The sequence below is a fragment of the Lolium rigidum genome, chromosome 6 (assembly GCF_022539505.1).
Source record: "Lolium rigidum isolate FL_2022 chromosome 6, APGP_CSIRO_Lrig_0.1, whole genome shotgun sequence".
Classification (NCBI taxonomy): Eukaryota; Viridiplantae; Streptophyta; class Magnoliopsida; order Poales; family Poaceae; genus Lolium; species Lolium rigidum.
Window position 1 is genome coordinate 51,413,617 of NC_061513.1, and position 19,593 is coordinate 51,433,209.

General features: G+C 42.9%; 2 protein-coding genes across 4 annotated transcripts; both read left to right on the forward strand.

Annotated features, from left to right (window-relative positions):
• The first annotated feature begins 571 nt into the window (after window positions 1-571).
• On the forward strand, window positions 572-7,268 carry LOC124665096 (uncharacterized protein At3g49140-like). Of its 3 annotated transcripts, none has more exons than XM_047202497.1 (13): window positions 572-768; window positions 2,305-2,388; window positions 2,472-2,697; window positions 2,883-2,985; window positions 3,081-3,145; window positions 3,380-3,496; window positions 3,604-3,699; window positions 5,235-5,370; window positions 5,477-5,527; window positions 5,606-5,715; window positions 5,857-6,009; window positions 6,506-6,601; window positions 6,673-7,268. In XM_047202497.1, exons 2-13 carry the CDS (start codon window positions 2,312-2,314, stop codon window positions 6,766-6,768), a joined length of 1,326 nt encoding a protein of 441 aa, XP_047058453.1. In that variant the 5' UTR covers window positions 572-768; window positions 2,305-2,311; the 3' UTR covers window positions 6,769-7,268. The 3 variants fall into 3 exon arrangements, with proteins under 3 accessions (XP_047058453.1, XP_047058452.1, XP_047058451.1); XM_047202496.1 differs by having other exon boundaries at window positions 576-768; window positions 2,302-2,388; window positions 5,235-5,391; XM_047202495.1 differs by having other exon boundaries at window positions 576-768; window positions 5,235-5,391.
• A 2,208-nt stretch (window positions 7,269-9,476) lies between these two features.
• On the forward strand, window positions 9,477-11,602 carry LOC124662592. The gene is made up of 4 exons (XM_047200410.1): window positions 9,477-9,497; window positions 9,790-9,792; window positions 9,912-10,419; window positions 10,830-11,602. Exons 1-4 carry the CDS (start codon window positions 9,477-9,479, stop codon window positions 11,600-11,602), a joined length of 1,305 nt encoding a protein of 434 aa, XP_047056366.1.
• Window positions 11,603-19,593: the final 7,991 nt, after the last annotated feature.

Sequence of the window (19,593 nt, forward strand, 5' to 3'; positions counted from 1 at the left end):
TTCAGACCATGCAGTTATCTTCATCCTAGTACTGTTTTGCTTTGTTTTGTATGTAGGCCAATTTTCAAGAGATTTTGCAAAGGGAAAAATAAAACATGAAGCAAAGTGTCCCTACCACCATCATTTAGCAGCAATCCAATGGGACCAACAAACACTACTACTAGTATAAATGATGAATTAACCTCGAGATCCACTTCTCACCAACTCCAACCAAAACCAAAAACATCCCAGTTGTACTACTAGAGTATCTCTGATTACATATTGCATTCGAAAAATGAAGCTGCATTCAGGAAACAAGGGAAACGGAGAGAAGAATCTGTAGTTTCAAAGACATAGAAGAAACAAGAATCTGCAATGTAAAGATGTTTCTCCCACTGCATATACAAATAGGATTTGGTACTTGGGTCAGCAGCAACAAACTTAAATAAAGTCTGCGTCCTGCATCAGTGGAAAAAAAGCAAATTACCAAAAGCGCCCTCCCTCTGCGGCTCTGCCCCACTCCTGAAAGCCAACGAAAGGGAGAGAAAAGAGAGGAGCGAGCGAGGCAGGGCAGGGACGCAGGGTGCCATATTCTGCAGCTTACAACAGTCGTCGCCGCCGTGATCCGTCTCGGACTCCGGCCTGGGCGTTCCGCCGTGCCGGGGTGGGGTTTCCCGAGCGAGTAGCCGCCTCCGGCAACTACTTTTCTCTGATCCTGCTGGGCGCGCAGCTACTTCTCCCGGTGCTTGGGTTTCAGAGGCAACCGATTGGCGGCGGTTTGTTGGTGAGGTGAGTCCCTTCAAACTAAGATTGCTTGAAATCACTGTGCGCGTTTGTGTGATGCGGCTGTTCCCATCTTGGCTTCCGTGTCTGGTGACTCTGGTCATAGTCATAGGACGGCGGCGGCAAAGAACTGATCAGGGGGGAAATTACTTTTCTGTCTGTCTTCTGCTAACTGTTATTTGCGGCGCTCAGCGGAAGAGAAGACACGCCTTGTCGCTGCAACTTTGATTTCTGTTGGAAAATTCGGCCGAATCACTTCTGTATAGTTGTTTTGGTAGTTGGTGGCTGCTTCAGTATATACCATTGTTCATGATCCACTGGGGCCACCGGAACTGGAGATGGTCAGGAATTAGGGTTAGTGAATTTTAAAAAATAACTTTTCCTTCAGAGAGATGTTGAAAAAATGACAGTTAGGAAGGAACACTTGAATATTAGAGTGCAGTCCCAGTATTTATGCAAAGTTCTACTAGTATAATTCAGGAGCTCTAGTTGGTTGACTTCTTGTGCACTCTGAATTGGGCTCACTGCTGGAGAAGGGGTATACTGGTTCTGCACACCTTGCCCTTGCCTTTTGCTAAAGGAATTAGTCTTTCGGTTTGGCAACTAGCCACGTCATTGTTTATTTGTCTCAGTCTCTGCTTTAGCCATTTTTTCTTGTAAGCTGGAAACAAATGGCACAATTTTGTAAACGATGGGCCTCCTAATTGATATCCATTTAAAGAAACCGCCAACAATCCAGTACAGCAAAGTAAACATCAAAGAGAAGACTAACTAAAGCGACAGCCTAGCAGTCCAGTACCTGAAAATGAAAACAGTGCGCGATATGAGGAAGTAAAACCACTATTTTCACGACAAAACTCAGATTACAGCCTGAACCAAATTTGTTCTCTTTTTCAACTAGTTATCCCTATGATCGTCGGTGACCATCCGTGTCTTCTACCATATTCCTCAGCCACCACTATCTTTCTTTTCTCGAACACACATCAAAATGCTTGTCATTTTTTTGACATTTTGAAATAGGTTTTTTTTTAAATGGATGCATCTACACGACTACACCTATGAGCCAAAATGCATTTCCAGAGGGAAAAGCAAAATAAAATTATACAGCTTTGCTGTCCATAGGACAACCACTACCATCTTGGTCTTCTTCACTCCTTAAAATCTTCTTTAATCTCGTTATTTCAATATCACCCAAGAATTAATATGACCACACAACAAGGTAGAGATCAGCGCAACAGGATCAGAAGGATATTGTTGTCTGAAGAAGGTTACATTTTCTTGTTTAGAAAACTGTCAACACATTTCCACTGCCCCCACTGAGCACCAGCATATGTTGACTTGATGGAGACAAAGCAATTTAGTCTGTGGTTTAGCCTTTTTCTTGTAAGCTGGTGATTAAGGGCACATTTTCTTTGCTCATAAAAAAAGATCATGTATGTTGCAGTATCTTCTCTTGGTATCATGTTCATGTTTGGGCAGTGCTTTTCTTAGTTACGGGTTGGCTTATTTTCGCAGAAATAATTAGTTGTTTTTTGCTGGAAGGTTACCAATGTCGGCAGCGGCCACTATAAACTGGATTAGAGCCCCATTTGACACCCGGAGAGTTCATGACTTCTCTAGTATAAGGTCACTCCCTCCTCATTATTTCAACTGAATTCCTCAATGATTCTTTTACTTAACCTTACAAGCGTAACATTTATTTATTTCAGTTTTAGATGCCGAAACACTTTTGGATCAATGCAGCCTTGCTGGTTGGCAACTGATCAGGATTCGTCCCTCTCCAAAGTTCGTGTGGCTGCAGATTACTCAGACTCAATGCCAGATTCCAAGTACATGACAGACCGCGGATACCATCCTCTTGAAGAAATTAAAGAACGTCCAAAGAAAAAAGACCTTTCGCTGACAGATGTAGAAACTGCTAGAACAGCAGTAGAGGTAAACTAGGATAATAAGCCAGTTTTTTGTTGTTTTGAAATGCACATATTTTTTCATATTGAATAGCAATTACTGTAAAGTGCCTCAACTTAAGTCTAAGTATGCATCTGTAGAAACTAGCATAAATCCCTCCTGCAGTACAAAATATCTTATTATTTGCTGGTCACTGTTTCCATCTTGTGTAGGCAAATAGCAAGGGAGTGCTCGTATTTCCTGCCAGGGTGCATAATGAACCCCATGGACATGTTACTTGGTCGGAGTTCCCGTATGTTGTTGACGACTATGGAGGTACTCCTTGATGCACAAGAACATATTTTACAACAGAGTCTTCATCGTGTATCTCTTGTGCATCTAACACTTGTACTTTTTGAAACTGCATACAGACATTTTCTTTCAAGTACCTGATAATGGGAACATCTTGGAAGACGATGATGCAAACAATCCTGTGGTAAGATTACTTCTGTTTTCTTTTCTGTTTTTATATGATTATTAGTGGTCTAGTGGCATTCCAAAAAGGGTGTTTTTAAGGACCCTATGGTGCATCATGGAGTTTTCGAGTCTCCATATTTTGTGCTGCAGTTATTATAACGTTACCTTATTTGGCAACGATGATATTCAAGTGTAGTGCACATCAACATTTTAATTGAAAGTGTATATTGTTTAAATGGCATTTTGATTGCAGACAGTTTTGATCGGAACAGACGGTGCCATTATTGGAGAAACTAGCGTGGTAACAAGTGATTTCAGTGACCAGATAGACGTTGAGGATTCTATGGACATGCGTGATGACTACAGAAAGGTTTCCTAAGAAAGTTCTTACCTGCTTTCAGCTTGTATTATCCATCAGTTTTCTCATTAGTAACAAATCCTGTCATTGTTGATGTTCCCTGTTGTGAAATGTCACAGGTTGATACAGAAATAATGGATATTCTTATAGAGTGGGGAATGCCAGTAACAATGCGTTCAATACATCCTATATATTTTGCCAAGTGTTTGACAAAGGTAAGTCTTCAACAGTTACCGTATACATAAGAAACTCACAGAACAACCTTAACCAATCAGTTATGCACATATCCAGACTGAAGAAATTAAACATATGCTAAAATTTCTGTCGAAGATGTGCGCTCTTTGTCATCTGGAACAAAAAATATATAATCAAGATACACACTCAGCCAATAGAAGAAATTAAAGACAAACATAGAGTGATGTTTATCTTTTGCTCTGTTATATGCATTCAGTCAGTTAGTATGTTATATAAGAGTTGTGCTTAAAACAGATTGGATTTCTGAACAGATGATCTTGAAATGCAGGTTGAATGTTAATCTGCAACTCGACCTACTTCTTATACTATTCACTACTAGGGAAAGCCACCAGAGCCCGCCGGTGGAAACTGGCTGGTGGTAATGGGTTACCGCCGGCGCACCAGCTGGTGCGTGTCGGCAGTAACACAAGTTATCCCGGCGCACCAGGCCTGGTGCCCCGGTGCACCAGGCCTGGTGTGCCGGCGGTATGTTTTTTCAAAATTCAAAAACGGCCGATCTAGATCTAGATCTAGCTCGGGTTCATCTATTTCATGTTCGTCCTCGAAAACAGTGGCCGTGGGCCGCCTTGCTGTCGTTGCCGCGCAGGTGTAGGAGTACGAGGAGGTGGAGGTGGAGGAGGAGGCCCGATGTGGAGGAGGTCACCGGAGGAGGAGGTGGAGGAGGAGGTCACCGGAGGAGGAGGAGGAGGCCGTCGGTGAGGAGTACAAGCAGAAGGAAGGAGAAGAGGAGGAGGATGGAAAGAGGAGAAGGGGGGAAGTGAGGAAGGAGAAGAAGCAGAGGGCTGGTTTTGCATATATAGCCTAGGTTACCGCCGGCGCACCTAATACGGTGGTGCGCTTGGGGGTAATTTTTTTATTTTTTTATCAAAATCTAAAAGCTGAAAAAAGTCATGTTTCTTTTTGAATTTGACGAATCCATTTTTCCAAACGACAGTAGGTTGTTGAATTCGGATAGGAAATTTTGCATAGATACATTTTGATATAAAAAAAAGTTTTTCATCGGAGGTCGAAATCCCGTTTTACCGAAACATGATGCCATTTTGCATAATATATCAAAATTCATGTTTTTAAATTTTTCTTAAAACTAGATGAAAAAACATATGCACATCTCTAAGGATTTTATTGTTTGAAATTTCTACCACCGGCGCACCACCATAGAGGCGCGCCGGCGGTAAAGGGAGCTCAGATTTTTCGTAGGACCAGTTCGAAACTTATCCTCGGCGCTCTAAATTTTTCCTGCGCTGGCGGTACTGTGGCATCACCGGCGCGCCCTAAACATGGTGCGCCGGTAGTATTTAGCACCGGCGTGCACCTTTTTTGGTGCGCCGGCAATAGTTCATGCAGCTATAGGCCTTTTCCTAGTAGTGATTCTAAATTTTCCAGTATAAGTTCATAATGATTGGGCAAGTGTATTTCATAGTCTAAATTGTCACAAGGAGCACTGTCTTATGTTCATTATTCCTTAACCGCGCTAAGCACTCTTGTTCTTATGCAGGCTGTTCATGATAATCACGGGGATAAGATGGATAATCCATCAAATGGTCTATCTATTGTAGGATACCTGAGGCCTGTTTATATAGAAGAAGAATCTTATTTGAGAACTTTATTTCATGCTGAATGCAAAGCTGATGGTTATTCTTCTGACTGGAGAGGTGCTTCTGAGCCTGCCCATAGTTAGTTGTATCAATCATGTATTTATATCCCATTATTTGTTCTAATAAATAGTCCATCGAACAGGGGAATACAAAAGAGAATCCCAGCCAGCTTCTGGAACAAACGGCCTACTAGGTAATTTAATCTGTTGAAATCTTTCATTCAATCATTTGCCTTCAACATTTGTGTGACTAATAGTAAGTGAATATTCAGATGATGATAAATCGAGATTGGACATCAATGATGTGGGAAGTAGCATTGATTCAACCATATACAAGCTGGAAATAATGACAATTGAGCTGTTTTCCATCTATGGGAAGCAGGTTAGGCCTCCCCCTTCTGTCCAATGTATGCAGTTGGCAAGTAAAGAACAGTTCGATCCATGTATTACTTTGTAAGGTGAAAGTGGGAATAATCAGCATTGTTTTTCTTTGGTTTGGTAGTCATCATGTTGATTGTTGCAGTTGATCATTGATCCACAAGACTTTCAAGATGCAGAACCAGATGTTCTTTCAAATTATGCTTCAGACATTATAAAACGCATAGAAGAAAACAGTGATCAATGTACTATGGCTCTAAGGTCCCTCTGTAGCAGGAAAAAGGGCCTTACAGTAGAGGTGTGTTTCCGCTAACTAATACTTTGCTCATCTTTTCATCTACCATACTCCTTAATGGTTTAGTGTGCATGATGAATTAGATAACTATTACCGTCGATTGAACTTTGGGGTTGTACTATCATACTATGCCTGAAATTTGATGCTAGTAATATTGTGATTTTGTTTTTGAGGAATAAAAACGTTTCTTAGTAATTTGTCTGAATTTACATCTAGTTGAACTATCATCTGAAATGCAATCCTGGTAATATGTGTGAATTTACATCTAGTACAATATCTAGCATTCTTATGTACAAGAAGCTCTGTTCTCCCTGCAGGTTCAAATTGAATATTTTAGTGTGAGAAATAGTGTCAACAGATATATTTTTGTTCGCTTATATGTTGTGAGATTATGACAATACCTGTACGTATGTTGGTTGTGACAGTGCTGTTTCTGGATAAATAAATCCAACTGATTTATTTCTCTTACAGAGTAATCTCATTCGTATTCATTTTACAGGAGGCAAGCTTGATTGGCGTCGATAGTCTTGGTATCGATGTAAGAGTTTTTTCTGGCTTGGAAGCTCGGACTGTTCGATTTTCATTCAACGCACAGGTGAGCTCTTAGGCTTAAACTTTTCACATCACCTACAATCCAAAATAATGTTTCTAAACCTTTGGTTTCAGGCGCTATCTGAACGTTCAGCCGAAAAGAAGATCAGGCGAATGCTTTTCCCACGCTATCGCAAAACCGTGAAAGCTCCCGCTGAAGATGATTGTTAGCCAACTTACTTCTTTTCGCTTGGAACGCCTGACAGTACTGGTGAGGAGACAATGGGTGTGCAGGAAACTCAACAGAAGATCTGCATCCAGTCAGCTCCCAGTCCATTCAGAGAAGTTCACACCCGTCGACTATGAAATGATTTTAAGTATTAGAGTACCTGATCGAGGTTTCGGCTTCATTGGCTATAGAAGTTGACAACCAATGGTTTCTGACAAATAAGGTGGCGGCCATGTATAAATGAGCATCCTTGGACACGCCGATGCTGTTCATTGTCACCGCAGTCTGCAAGTGACCAAGCTTCATCATCCATAAAAAAATAAGGTGCAGGAAACACCAGAAGCACAAAGAGAAATCTCTTTGGCCTGAAGTAATAACCTCTCCTTTCACTGCAACTTGTAGCTAATTACTCTTTGTAATTTTTTTCCTTCCATAATGAATAAGTGCAAAATGTTTGATCCCGATGGTCCTGCAGTAATAAAATTTCATGACTTGTAAGCTAGATTTAAACATAAAATACGTTTTACCATGTAGAACGGAATGGAATGGGATGTGTCCTGTCCCGTTTGTTGAGGAGTAGCTTTCGTTTCAGAAGGCGCCTTTTAGCTGCGAATGTGTCCTGTTTTCTCTGGTAAGATTGCGACCGGAGAGGTTAGCTAGCACAAGATAGTGTTTGATCATTTGATTAGATATTGGCACAGTCGCCGTCCTGGAAAACGAAATGGTGACGCCGCCCTCTGTTTTCTGCCTGGATTGGCCTGACCGGCGGTGTTCTTTTTGTGTGTAATATTCAGTGGAAGCTGACGACGACGAAGCCTTCGGCGCCATCTCGAAAGGCTCGTGGACTGACGGAACCCGATGATCCCTGGAGAAGGCTCAGGTCGTGCTGTATATTTGAAATAAAACATGTAGTAAATAAATCCAAAATATTTTTTGAAGTTAGGAAAACAACTGGTAAATTTACTAAAACCGTACTAGAAAAGGATAAAAAGGAATGGAATACGTTATTGACGCTGTAGTGCATCCCGCTCGCAAACACTCGGACCGATCAAACCACGTGGATATCTTATCTAGGATTTCATAAATAAAACCTGTATGAGATTTAACAAAATATGGATATCTAGACACTAAATAATAGAGTTGTGGCACTATAGATTGAAACGGAGGGAGTATATAGATATATCTAAATTTTAACAAATCTCAGATAACCTTTATGGGGCCGAACGAGTACATGAGTTTAACGGTTGAAAGCAGCATGCAATTTTTTTTTTAAAAAAAAAACACAGTACATATGCAGACGCTCATCAATACGTACATACACTCACCCCTACAAATGCACGCACACCCTATCCTCATGAGCACCTTCGAGAGACCGAGTCTAAAAAAACTACGCCGACGGGTCATGAGATTGACGAAGTCATCACAAACGTCTCCCTGTCAATGTAAATGTCGTCTCTCACTGAAAAAATATTCCACTTTTTATGAGACACCTAAGTGTCAAACCTAGGGTTTGAACTCTTGTGGGCTTGGGGTGTCACAACTCTATCCATCATCCAACCACATGTTGGTTCTCAAAGCACCATATAATGTGGATACCCAATTTGGCTCCTATGTGCATATGATTTGAAAACACATTTCAAAATGTTAAAAGTCGCATGTACATTTGCACACAAGTTTTCTGGAAAAAAGGAACATTTTTGTGTCCCTTGTAAAAAGGCAAATTTTCGATGCTTCAACATGAATATTTACGGGATATATTTATTTTCTACATAGGCCACATAAAAATGTTCTTTTTGCCGATCGAAAACTTTTGTGCAAACATATGATTCCCAGATGTAGACATGGATTTTTTTGAAATTTTTTTAAAATGATTTTTTATGCATGTCATAATAGGTTCGTAACATGTGGGAGCGAAAACACCACCTTCCATGATAACACTTGAATATCTCCTGTATATTTTAGAATGTAGACCTACAAAAATATCCGACAAGGACAATGTTTGAGCAAAATCCCATAATAAGAAGTATGAAAATACTTCTCATGATATTTTGTATTGTTTTTGTTACTGTGTTTTTAAAGAAATGCACTTTTCTTATTTACCCTTTTCATTTTTGACATTCGCGCATTTTTACTGCTATATTATAGCTTTTTTGCAAATTATTTTATTTGCTGATACTTTTTTGTTTCCTATTTTTACTTGACCTTCAGTTTATGAAAATCACTAGTAGCTCCCGCGCTCTAGTGATCCCACTTTTAAAACTTGAGAAGGTTCATTTTTAGGTCTCTAATCATTCTTAAAAAAACATACAGGTACATATACATGTCTAGTATATACGACCAAAGTTTTATTGAAATATCTTTTCAGATGAGATCTCCACAAAACAGACAAATGTGGGGAGAAAAGTAAGTTCTTTTTTATTTTTTTCAGAGACACGATTTTGTAATTTTTGTGTTGCCTAATACAATGTATTATCTTGCCAAACTCTCCACATATGTAAATAAAATGTGTATGTACACAAGTAAATTTTGTTTGGATTTTTTAAAACTTGAAATGTTATTTTTGATTTTTTTAAAAGTACTTGGAGCATTGGAGCTCGGGAGTCAAAACACCTCACTGAATTCGCACCATGATTTCTATATTTTTACGCAGACGCTTACAAATATGTACATAACTCACTTCTATGAACGCAGTCATATACAATCTACCCCTATGAGCACCCTCAGCCAGCAAGTCTTTAAATTGATAAAATCAGCACATGTGCCTTCTTGCCAACGGGAACCCTCTATCTGAAAGAAAATTTTGCCTTTATAAAATACCTAATCGTCAAATCTAAGGTTTGATCCCCGATGGTTTAACCAGAAACTTCTGTGAAATGGTCCAGGGAATAAAAATGTCTAACGAATGTCAAGGTCTTGTTGTGGGTCGCTTCCGAATAATCTCTTTTCTAAGCCAAAGTGTTCTGACTTCTTCCACCCAGAAAGAAACGTGCTAAGACATTCGCATTTCCTACTGCTTTCAACAGGTTGTAACTTGTAAGCAAAGGCAGGGCTTCAGTACTGGTAGCAGCTAATGCTCCTATGGTAGATTGATCTACCTGAAGAGGAGCTAACATTTCGATCGTAGTGAAGCCAAGTAGGAGTGTAGGACCAGTCACTACTCACTATGGCCGAAATATTTGGATCCGCGGTTGCAAGCGAGTCTGTTAGCAGAATTTTCTCGATCATATCAGGCAATCCGAAGGAGCATGGGAGCAGAGAGGACAACGCTGAGAGAATAGAGTTTGCAGTGCTAAAGATCCACAGCGTTCTTGGCGTCTCCGGAGATTGGCAGATACTCCACCAACCATTGCTCAGCTGGAAGGCCAAACTGAAGTGCGCTGCGAAGGAAGGCGATGTCATCTTGCGCGCTTACAGGAGGAGGTCCACGGAGCGCCCACGGGTCGAGGGAACTGCTGCGATCAGCCTGCAGGCTATTTCCATCGCCCGTAAGCGCATCGCTCGAGCGGCGAAACGCTTCGTGCCATTTGGATTTGGCCGCGGCGATGACGTCGACGCGGACCAGATCAGCGATGCGACGATGCGGAGGTTCGAGAGGCTAGCGGGCGTCGCCGACGAGTTCTTCAGGTACGTCCAGTTCGGAGGCCGTCCAAGGAGTTTGATCATGCCATCGTCCTTCCACTTCTGCTCCGGTGCTCCTCCCCTGGAATTTTTTTGGCGCGTCAAACACAATAACGGTGGAGATTTTTTCATACATGTTCGTAAGCGGGAGCACGATCGTAATTTCATTGTATGTCCACCGTCTGTACAACCCTATATAGAACCTTATGGCACGTGTTGTGTTGTACCTCGTTTTTATACGTATCTACGGTCACGTGCGTGTGCCGAAATATAAAAGTCCTATACAAATCTTGCTCACGTGATCTTTTTTTTTCTTACACGGTATACACATATTGTATAAATACAGATGAGTATACATGGGCTGAATATGAGTTTCGGCGGATCCAACACATGGAAAAATAACTAACTATGGCCCTCCAACTTCATTTAGGGGGGAGCACCGGAGCAGCCCTCTCGTCCTTCAAAGTCCCCACGGAGCTCCTGCTTGCAGGCAAGACACTTGAATATTCCATCAGGAATGGCAGCATGGAGGCTCTCCTCTTGCTTCATCCATTCGATGTCGGTCGCCGGAAAGAGATATTCCTCTTTCTCTCCTACGGGGACACCTCGTCGTGGCAGAAGAATTTCATACTCTCTGTGAGGTTCCGGCTTCTTACATCTGACATCTTGCACATCGTCATGTCCTCCTTGGAACTACTGCCTCCCCAGTTTGGTGCTGCCTGTGTAACCACAAGGGAATTCGCCAGGGAGTTTCTCGCGCAGGAAACAAGATACTCCATCAACCCATCGTCTATGTCGACGTGGTGCATCCACATGTCACAGAGGTTTTACTATGATTCCATTGAGAAGCCAAGTGCTGCCACCGGCGACAAGCTGCAGCTGCCGTTGCCGATCATTCGAGTCGATGCCAGGTGCTTCACCTTGCCGCCGAATGGCCCGTCACACACACCTGCAGAAGACGACCTGCCACTGAGACTGGTATGCCATGTCGATCCCCACCTTGTGCCGAAGAGTTACTCCGAGCACTACGACCAGATCGACCTAGAAACACTCCAAGAGCTGTTGCCCAAGGTGACAAATGAAGGAGCGGATGCGCGCAAAGGGAACTGGTGGTGTCCTCTTACCTCGACGTATTTGCTTGTGGAACCACAGTTTTCGGTGCCACTGCCTACATTGCAACAGATGTACCTGTTGGAAAATTCTGAAAGAGACGTGTAATATTTGACGTACAAGTTTCCTTTTTGGAAAATAAGAGTTTTATAACGCCAGATTTCTGGATTATAGATGCATATGGAAACAGCTTGTCGGGCAAACCTTGTCCTCACCCCTCCCTCGCTAGAGTTGGGAAAAATTTGTCATAGTAAAATTTATTGTAGTAGACAGACGATAGTCATCGTGCTAAATTCCTAAAAAATCTGTGCACCACAATAGTAACCACCTCCAAAGATGTAAACCAGAAGATCCTTCTTGAACGACACCAACGAAGATGAAAAACAACGATATCCCAGAAGATCCGCCAAAGACACAACTACAGACCAACTATGAGGGCTAAATGCACCACTAGAGAGTGGGTATATGGTGGAAGGAGCTTATTCTCATATCACGATGTCACCATCGCCTCACCATATCAACGAAGGCACCACCTCACAATATCAACGAAGGCACAAGATCTTACTACAACAAGAAACAGAAAATGAGAAGAGGCCATCGGAGATTCAGAGGTTGGAACGGATCAGTGATGGTGCCAATGGAGGGGACGTAAACCTTAGACGTGCACCGCCTTGGGGTCGCTTGGGTTTCTCCTCGTACCACCAAGGACCCCTCTTTCTATTAATAGGCTTCCTTGTAATGCACCTTCTGCAACAATGTCCATATCGCAACCAGCTCGTACACGAGAGTAACAACCACATGCATGAATACTCCTTTTTATTTCTGAACACTACATCTTTTCTACATAGCCAAATAGACAAAAGAGCAATGACCAAAATAATCAAACCTAAAGACTGTTGAAATATTGGGCCAATACAAGTGGTCCATATAAGATTGTTGGTCGTAGCTCCGAGTATTGTTCGTGAGAGAGTTGATCAAATGACAAGTATTTTTTTAAATAAGATGGATTGAGCTCTAATGCGTATCTTCAGGACATCAATATGATGAATAAAGAAGATTTGGTGTGTAAGTTCAAGATAAACCATCTCGAGGAGGTCATAAGCTTGAATATTGACATCCATATGTTGTTCATGGGTATATGAAGATATGCGTAGAAGAGGCTCACCAATAGTGGATTATGTGGGTACAATTCGCAAGGCTTCATCAAGCAAAGCACAATCAAGAAAGACGTTCCATCTTGATGTGGTTAAGATTTTCATCATCTAGCTATGCAAGATTAAGTTTTGTTCTTGATAGGGTTTCTTTCTTACAGGTCTTATTGTTTTAATGATAGACCAGTTTATAGGATAGATTATGGTTGTACTATCTAATGAGTAACTTGATTGCATCATTTGGAGAGAGCTCAAACTTTTGCATCCTTTGCATAATATTTCTTAGTTGTATTTGGTTTTTATCTATGTGATATTTTAGAGCCTGTGATTATCCCATGAAATATCTAGTTCATCAAAAAATGACTCCTTATGAAATACTTGTTGCGTTTTTGGTATTGGAGATTGTACAGGTTCTTCGTGCTGAGAGGTTTCACCTCTAATTTCGTTGAAAAATCTACCCGGCCTACTTATTTCTCCTATAATTTTTGTGCGGTAGCTATTGTTGTTATCTTTTCAACAAAATTAGTTTCAAATTAACCGGAGTTTCCAAAGTCAAGATTCTGCAATTTTCGTATACAGATTTCTGGATCGAAAGTTCCGCTTGGGGAGGCCGGTACTACCGCTTGGGGCAGCTTGGCTGCTTCCCTTACCCTCATGGCAAGTGTGCTATCCATTTGGCCGGTAGCACCACCCTACTATCGACTAACTTCTGGTAATGCCGTTTTCAGCTCCGGAAACCTTCTGCAAGCTTTTTGGGCATTTCCGGAAATTGGCCAGTACTACCTCTAGCCTGTAGTACCTCCCTAATTCAGCCCAACAATTCCTCCTATTTTCACTGTTGTGTCGTTTCTTTACTTTTCCGGTAGTACTGCCCCATGGCAGCGGAACTTCCAGTCTTACGTTTTCTGCACTCAACGGTTGGATTTTTGGGGTACCTTTTTAAGGGGCTTTCTTCCCCAATGGTACTCAATCTTGCACAACTCGTTCATGGCCCATTTTTGATCTTCCTTAAGCTTTCTATCTCTCTATTTCCTCCATGATTCTTGCTCCCATTTGAGGAAAAGAGAAAGGAGATCTAGCTTTACTATGATACCATTTAAATTGCCTCTTTGTGAGGGAATCCTTTAGATCTGGATCTTGGAGAAATTTGGTGTTATCCTCTTGAGTTCTTTCTCTCATATTTTCCAAATAGTTTTTGTAGATTTAGTGGAATTTGAGAGTGAAGTTCTTGCCATTGCATTGGGTGCATCGGTCTGAGTCTCTGCGGTGATACATGGAGGTGAAAATTCGGGAGATATTTCCTTCAAGTGCGTGTACCAGGAACTTGTTCCTCTTGGGTCTTTGGTCCCTAGAAGGCTTTGTGACTTAGTGGTGGTCTTAGAGCCTCCAATTAAGTTGTGAATATTTCGCCAAGCGTAAGATCTTTGTGTCGATTTCTTGGGATCCTCCAATTAATTAAGTTGTGGAGATTTTCCCAAGTTTGCACGGTTTTACGACCGCCCTCAAGGGTTACTTAGTGGATCGAGGACTTTCCTTTTTCTAGGAAGGCTTGAGGAGAATATGGTGAGGCCTTCATTGCATTTGGGGGTGCTTTGGCCTCCACACCGCTCCAACGGAGAGAAACTTTTGGGATATATCATTGTCTCCGCATGCCTCGATTGCTTTTGTATGCAAGCTTCTTTTACTTGTGCACTTGATTTTGTGATAGCCTTCATGATGTTTGTCTTGCTTAACATAATTTGTTGGTTCACATTGGTGAACCGTAATTATATCGGTTTTGTGTTTAGCAAATTAAATGGTAGTTTTATTTCGTATTTGTTTAACCTATTATTGTAAAAAAAATTAAACCGCCTATTCACCCTTCCCCATTCAGGCGATATCAATGTCCTTTCACCGGTGAATTCTTCTTTTTTAAAAAAAATCATAGTTATAAGTTTCAAAAAAATCTGAACAATATCTAGACATAGTTAATGATGCAACCTACAAGCATGCAAAATTTATGTAAAATTATTTGTATTGTGGGCTACATAAAAGTGATAAAATCTGAAATGATGCATACTCAGATCTACACTTTTTATTTTTATGTATAAAATACGAATAATTTGAAATTTATATTTGCACGTTTTGGGATACAACATTACTACATCTGTATTTCTTTTCAAAGTTTTTTGAAACTTCTAAATGTGACTTTTGTATTTTTGAATACAACTCAAGCCTCTTTTTTTCTTTTTGATGCGAATGTGTCCAGTTTTCTGTGATGAAGTCCCGACCGGAGAGGTTAGCTTTTTTTTTTTGAGAACAACTCTGACCCCCTTTATTCATTCCTACCCAGAATGTTTACAGGAAATGAAAGAAACGGAGGTATAACTCCCAACCAAACATGGCGACCCGCTGCAAGCGATGTTGCCGAGCGCGCTAGACTATGAGCTTCGCCATTCGACCGCCGGCTCTCACGGCGGAAACAGAAACCTCCCCGATGTTCGGCCGACATCTTGATCTCCTTGAGCACATGACTAAAGAGCCCCAGGTTGTTGATCTTCAGGCCTTGGATCACTTCCATGCAGTCCGAAGCCACCATGACCCCTTCCACTCCCAGGTCCGCCGTGAGCGCCAAAGCTTCACGACAAGCCATAGCTTCGAGGCAGCCAGGGTGTGTAATCCCCTCAAAAACCACCGCCGAGGAACCGAGGTAAACACCTGCATGGGAGCGGCAGACAGCTGCCACAGCTCCTCGATTAGATATCTTTGCAACAGCGCCGTCCGTATTCACCTTGCTCTGGTTCTGTGGAGGAGGTATCCATCTTGGTGCCACCGGAGGGTGCACCTTCGCTGCAGCCGTAGCTCTCGGTTTCCCCGACAAGGATAGATCAGGCAAGAAACTCTCAATGAACTGATGCGTCGCCTGCGGACTTTGATAGATGTCTTCATGAATTGCTTTCTACCTTGCGTGCCAAATAGCCCAAAGGGTAACAACCATCCGAATAAAGTCATCATGCTCCATCGTCCGCATCATCAAGAAAAGCCATTGCCGGGCAGCAGGCTCCGTCGAGATGCAAATGTGTTCCACGATTGTTGGGTTGGACAACGCCCACACACATCGCGACATAGCACACTCCACCAGGGAGTGACGCCATGAATCTTCTTGTCCACAGACCGAGCATGTCGCCGACGTCGCCATGTGCCTATGGTGACGGACATCGCCGGTTGGAAGCGAGCAGTGCGCTAGCCTCCACAGAAAAACTCGAATCTTTGACGGGACGGCGGTCTTCCACAGCTTCGACCAATCCTTCCCTTCATCTGCGCTGCTCAAGGCCGCCGCGCGGTTCTCAAGCCAATCGCCCCTAGTCCGGCGAACTCGAACCAAGTTTCTATATGCTGAACGGACAGTGAACACACCTGTTTTTTCAAACTGCCACGCCCAGAAATCTTCTTGCCGCCTGGTACATAGCGGAATTCCTTTGATCACTTCGACATCCATGGGCAAGAAAACCTCCTCGAGCTTGTCCTCCTTCCAAGAAGCTGTCGTGTTATCAATATAGTCGCACACACGCTGGGGCGCCCCTTGTTTCCTAGGCGCAACTGGCATCATCTGCTCCTCCCGCGGCAGCCAGTTATCTCGCCAAGCATGCGTAGTCGCACCGTCACCAATTCTCCGTATAAGGCCTAGCTTCAGGGCATCACGTCCCTCCAGAAGGGACCGCCAAACCTGGGACGGGTGGGAGCCCAGCTCGGCCTCTAACAAATCAGCATCCGGATAGTAAACCGCTTTGAGTACTCGCGCACTCAGCGATCCTGGTTCCTGTAGAAGCCTCCATGCTTGCCGGGCTAGTAAAGCCAAATTGAAAAGCTCAATATCCCGAAAGCCCAAGCCGCCATCAGATTTTGGTTGAGTCATTTTCTCCCATGAAACCCAACACGTTCGTCTCTGACCCTCTTTGCTGCCCCACCAAAACTTCCTGAGCATCGCATTGATATGGTCACATAGTCCCCTTGGTAACTTGAAGCATGACATAGAGAAAGTAGGAACAGCTTGTGCAACCGATTTGATCAAGATGTCCTTTCCCCCCACCGACAGAAGTTGTTCCATCCACCCCAAGACTTTCTTCCAGACTCGATCTTTGAGGTACTTGAAAGCTCCACTCTTGGATCTCCCTACATCAGATGGCATTCCAAGATACTTCTCATTTAGGGTCTCCCTCTGAGCTTCTAGGATCCCCTTAATGCTTTCCTTCAGATCTCCTGAACAACCCTTGTCCATATTTATACGCTGCCCCGAAGCCTGGCAATACTTCTCTAAGACAGTCTTGACCTCATTGCTCCCTCAATACTTGCTTCGAAAAACAGCAGGCTATCATCCGCAAAAAGTAAGTGGTTCACCGGTGGTGAAGTTGGTGCCACTTTAATCCCCTGAAGCGATGATGATTGAACTTGGTTTTTTAAAAGGCACGAAAGGCCCTCCGCTGCCAACAAGAACAAATATGGAGAGATGGGTGAAGGAGATATGCCCTAGAGGCAATAATAAAGTGGTTATTATTTATATCTTTATGTTTATGATAAATGTTTATATATATCATGCTATAATTGTATTAACCGAAACATTAGTACATGTGTGATATGTAGACAACAAGAAGTCCCTAGTATGCCTCTTAAACTAGCTTGTTGATTAATGGATGATTAGTTTCATAATCATGAACATTGGATGTTATTAATAACAAGGTTATATCATTATATGAATGATGTAATGGACACACCCAATTAAGCGTAGCATAAGATCTCGTCATTAAGTTATTTGCTATAAGCTTTCGATACATAGCTACCTAGTCCTTATGACCATGAGATCATGTAAATCACTTATACCGGAAAGGTACTTTGATTACATCAAACGCCACTGCGTAAATGGGTGGTTATAAAGGTGGGATTAAGTATCCGGAAAGTATGAGTTGAGGCATATGGATCAACGAGTGGGATTTGTCCATCCCGATGACGGATAGATATACTCTGGGCCCTCTCGGTGGAATGTCGTCTAATGTCTTGCAAGCATATGAATAAGTTCATAAGAGACCACATACCACGGTACGAGTAAAGAGTACTTGTCGGGAGACGAGGTTGAACAAGGTATAGAGTGATACCGATGATCAAACCTCGGACAAGTAAAATATCGCGTGACAAAGGGAATTGGTATCGTATGTGAATGGTTCATTCGATCACCGAAGTCATCGTTGAATATGTGGGAGCCATTATGGATCTCCGAGATCCCGCTATTGGTTATTGGTCGGAGTGAGTACTCAACCATGTCCGCATAGTTCACGAACCGTAGGGTGACACACTTAAAGTTGGATGTTGAAATGGTAGATCTTGAATATGGAATGGAGTTCGAATATTTGTTCGGAGTCCCGGATGAGATCCCGGACATCACGAGGAGTTCCGGAATGGTCCGGAGAATAAGATTCATATATAGGAAGTCATATTCCAAGTTTGGAAATGATCCGGTGCATTTATGGCAGGTTCTAGAAGGTTCTAGAAAAGTCCGGAAGAAATCACCATGGAAAGTAGAGTCCCGGAGGGACTCCACCTTGCATGGCCAGCCAACCCTAAAGGGGAGGAGTCCAAGGTGGACTCCCCTAGGGTGGCCGGCCAACCCCCTCATGGAAGGGGGAATCCCACCCCAAGTGGGATTCCCACCTTGGGTAGGTTTCCCTACATATGGGAGGTTTCATTGTTGGGGTCTTATTCGAAGACTTGGATACCAACACTTGGGGATTTCCACCTATATAATGAGGAGGAGAGGGAGGGGGCTGACCACTCTTGGCCGCACCACCTAGGGCTGCCCTTGGCCGGCGCCCTAGCCTCCCCCTCTCTCCCCAAACCCTAGCGGTCTCTCTCCTCCACCACATCCCGCACGCTTAAGCGAAGCTCCGCCGGATTTCTCCACCACCACCGACACCACGCCGTCGTGCTCGTCGGATTCAAGAGGAGCTACTACTTCCGCTGCCCGCTGGAACGGGGAGGTGGACGTCGTCTTCATCAACAACCGAACGTGTGACCGAGTACGGAGGTGCTGCCCGTTCGTGGCGCCGGAAGTGATCGTGATCAATATCTTCTACGCGCTTTTGCAAGCGGCAAGTGAACGTCTACCGCAGCAACAAGAGCCTCATCTTGTAGGCTTTGGAATCTCTTCAAGGGTGAGACTCGATATCCCCTCGTTGCTACCGTCTTCTAGATTGCATCTTGGCTTGGATTGCGTGTTCGCGGTAGGAAAATTTTTGTTTTCTATGCAACGTTATCCTACGAGTGGTATCGAGCCGTGTCTATGCATAGATGGTTGCACGAGTAGAACACAATGGTTTTGTGGGCGTTGATGCTCTTGTTATCTTTAGTTTGAGTACTTTGCATCTTTGTGGCATAGTGGGATGAAGCGGCTCGGACTAACTTTACATGACCGCGTTCATGAGACTTGTTCCTCGTTCGACATGCAACTTGTATTGCATAAGAGGCTTTGCGGGTGTCTGTCTCTCCTACTATAGTGAAGATTCAATTTACTCTTCTATTGACAACATTAGTATCAACGTTGTGGTTCATGTTCGTAGGTAGATTAGATCTCTCTCGAAAACCCTAAACCACGTAAAATATGCAAACCAAATTAGAGACGTCTAACTTGTTTTTGCAGGGTTTGGTGATGTGATATGGCCATGATGTGATGATGAATATGTATGAGATGATCATTATTGTATTGTGGCAACCGGCGGGAGCCTTATGGTTGTCTTTAATTTTCATGTTGAGTAGTATTTCAAAGTAGTTGTAATAGTTGCTACATGAGGTGAACAACCATGAAGACGGCGCCATGGACCTTGACGCTACGCCGACGATGATGAAGATCATGCCCGAAGATGATAGAGATCATGTCCGTGCTTTGGAGATGAAGATCAAAGGCGCAAAGACAAACAGGGC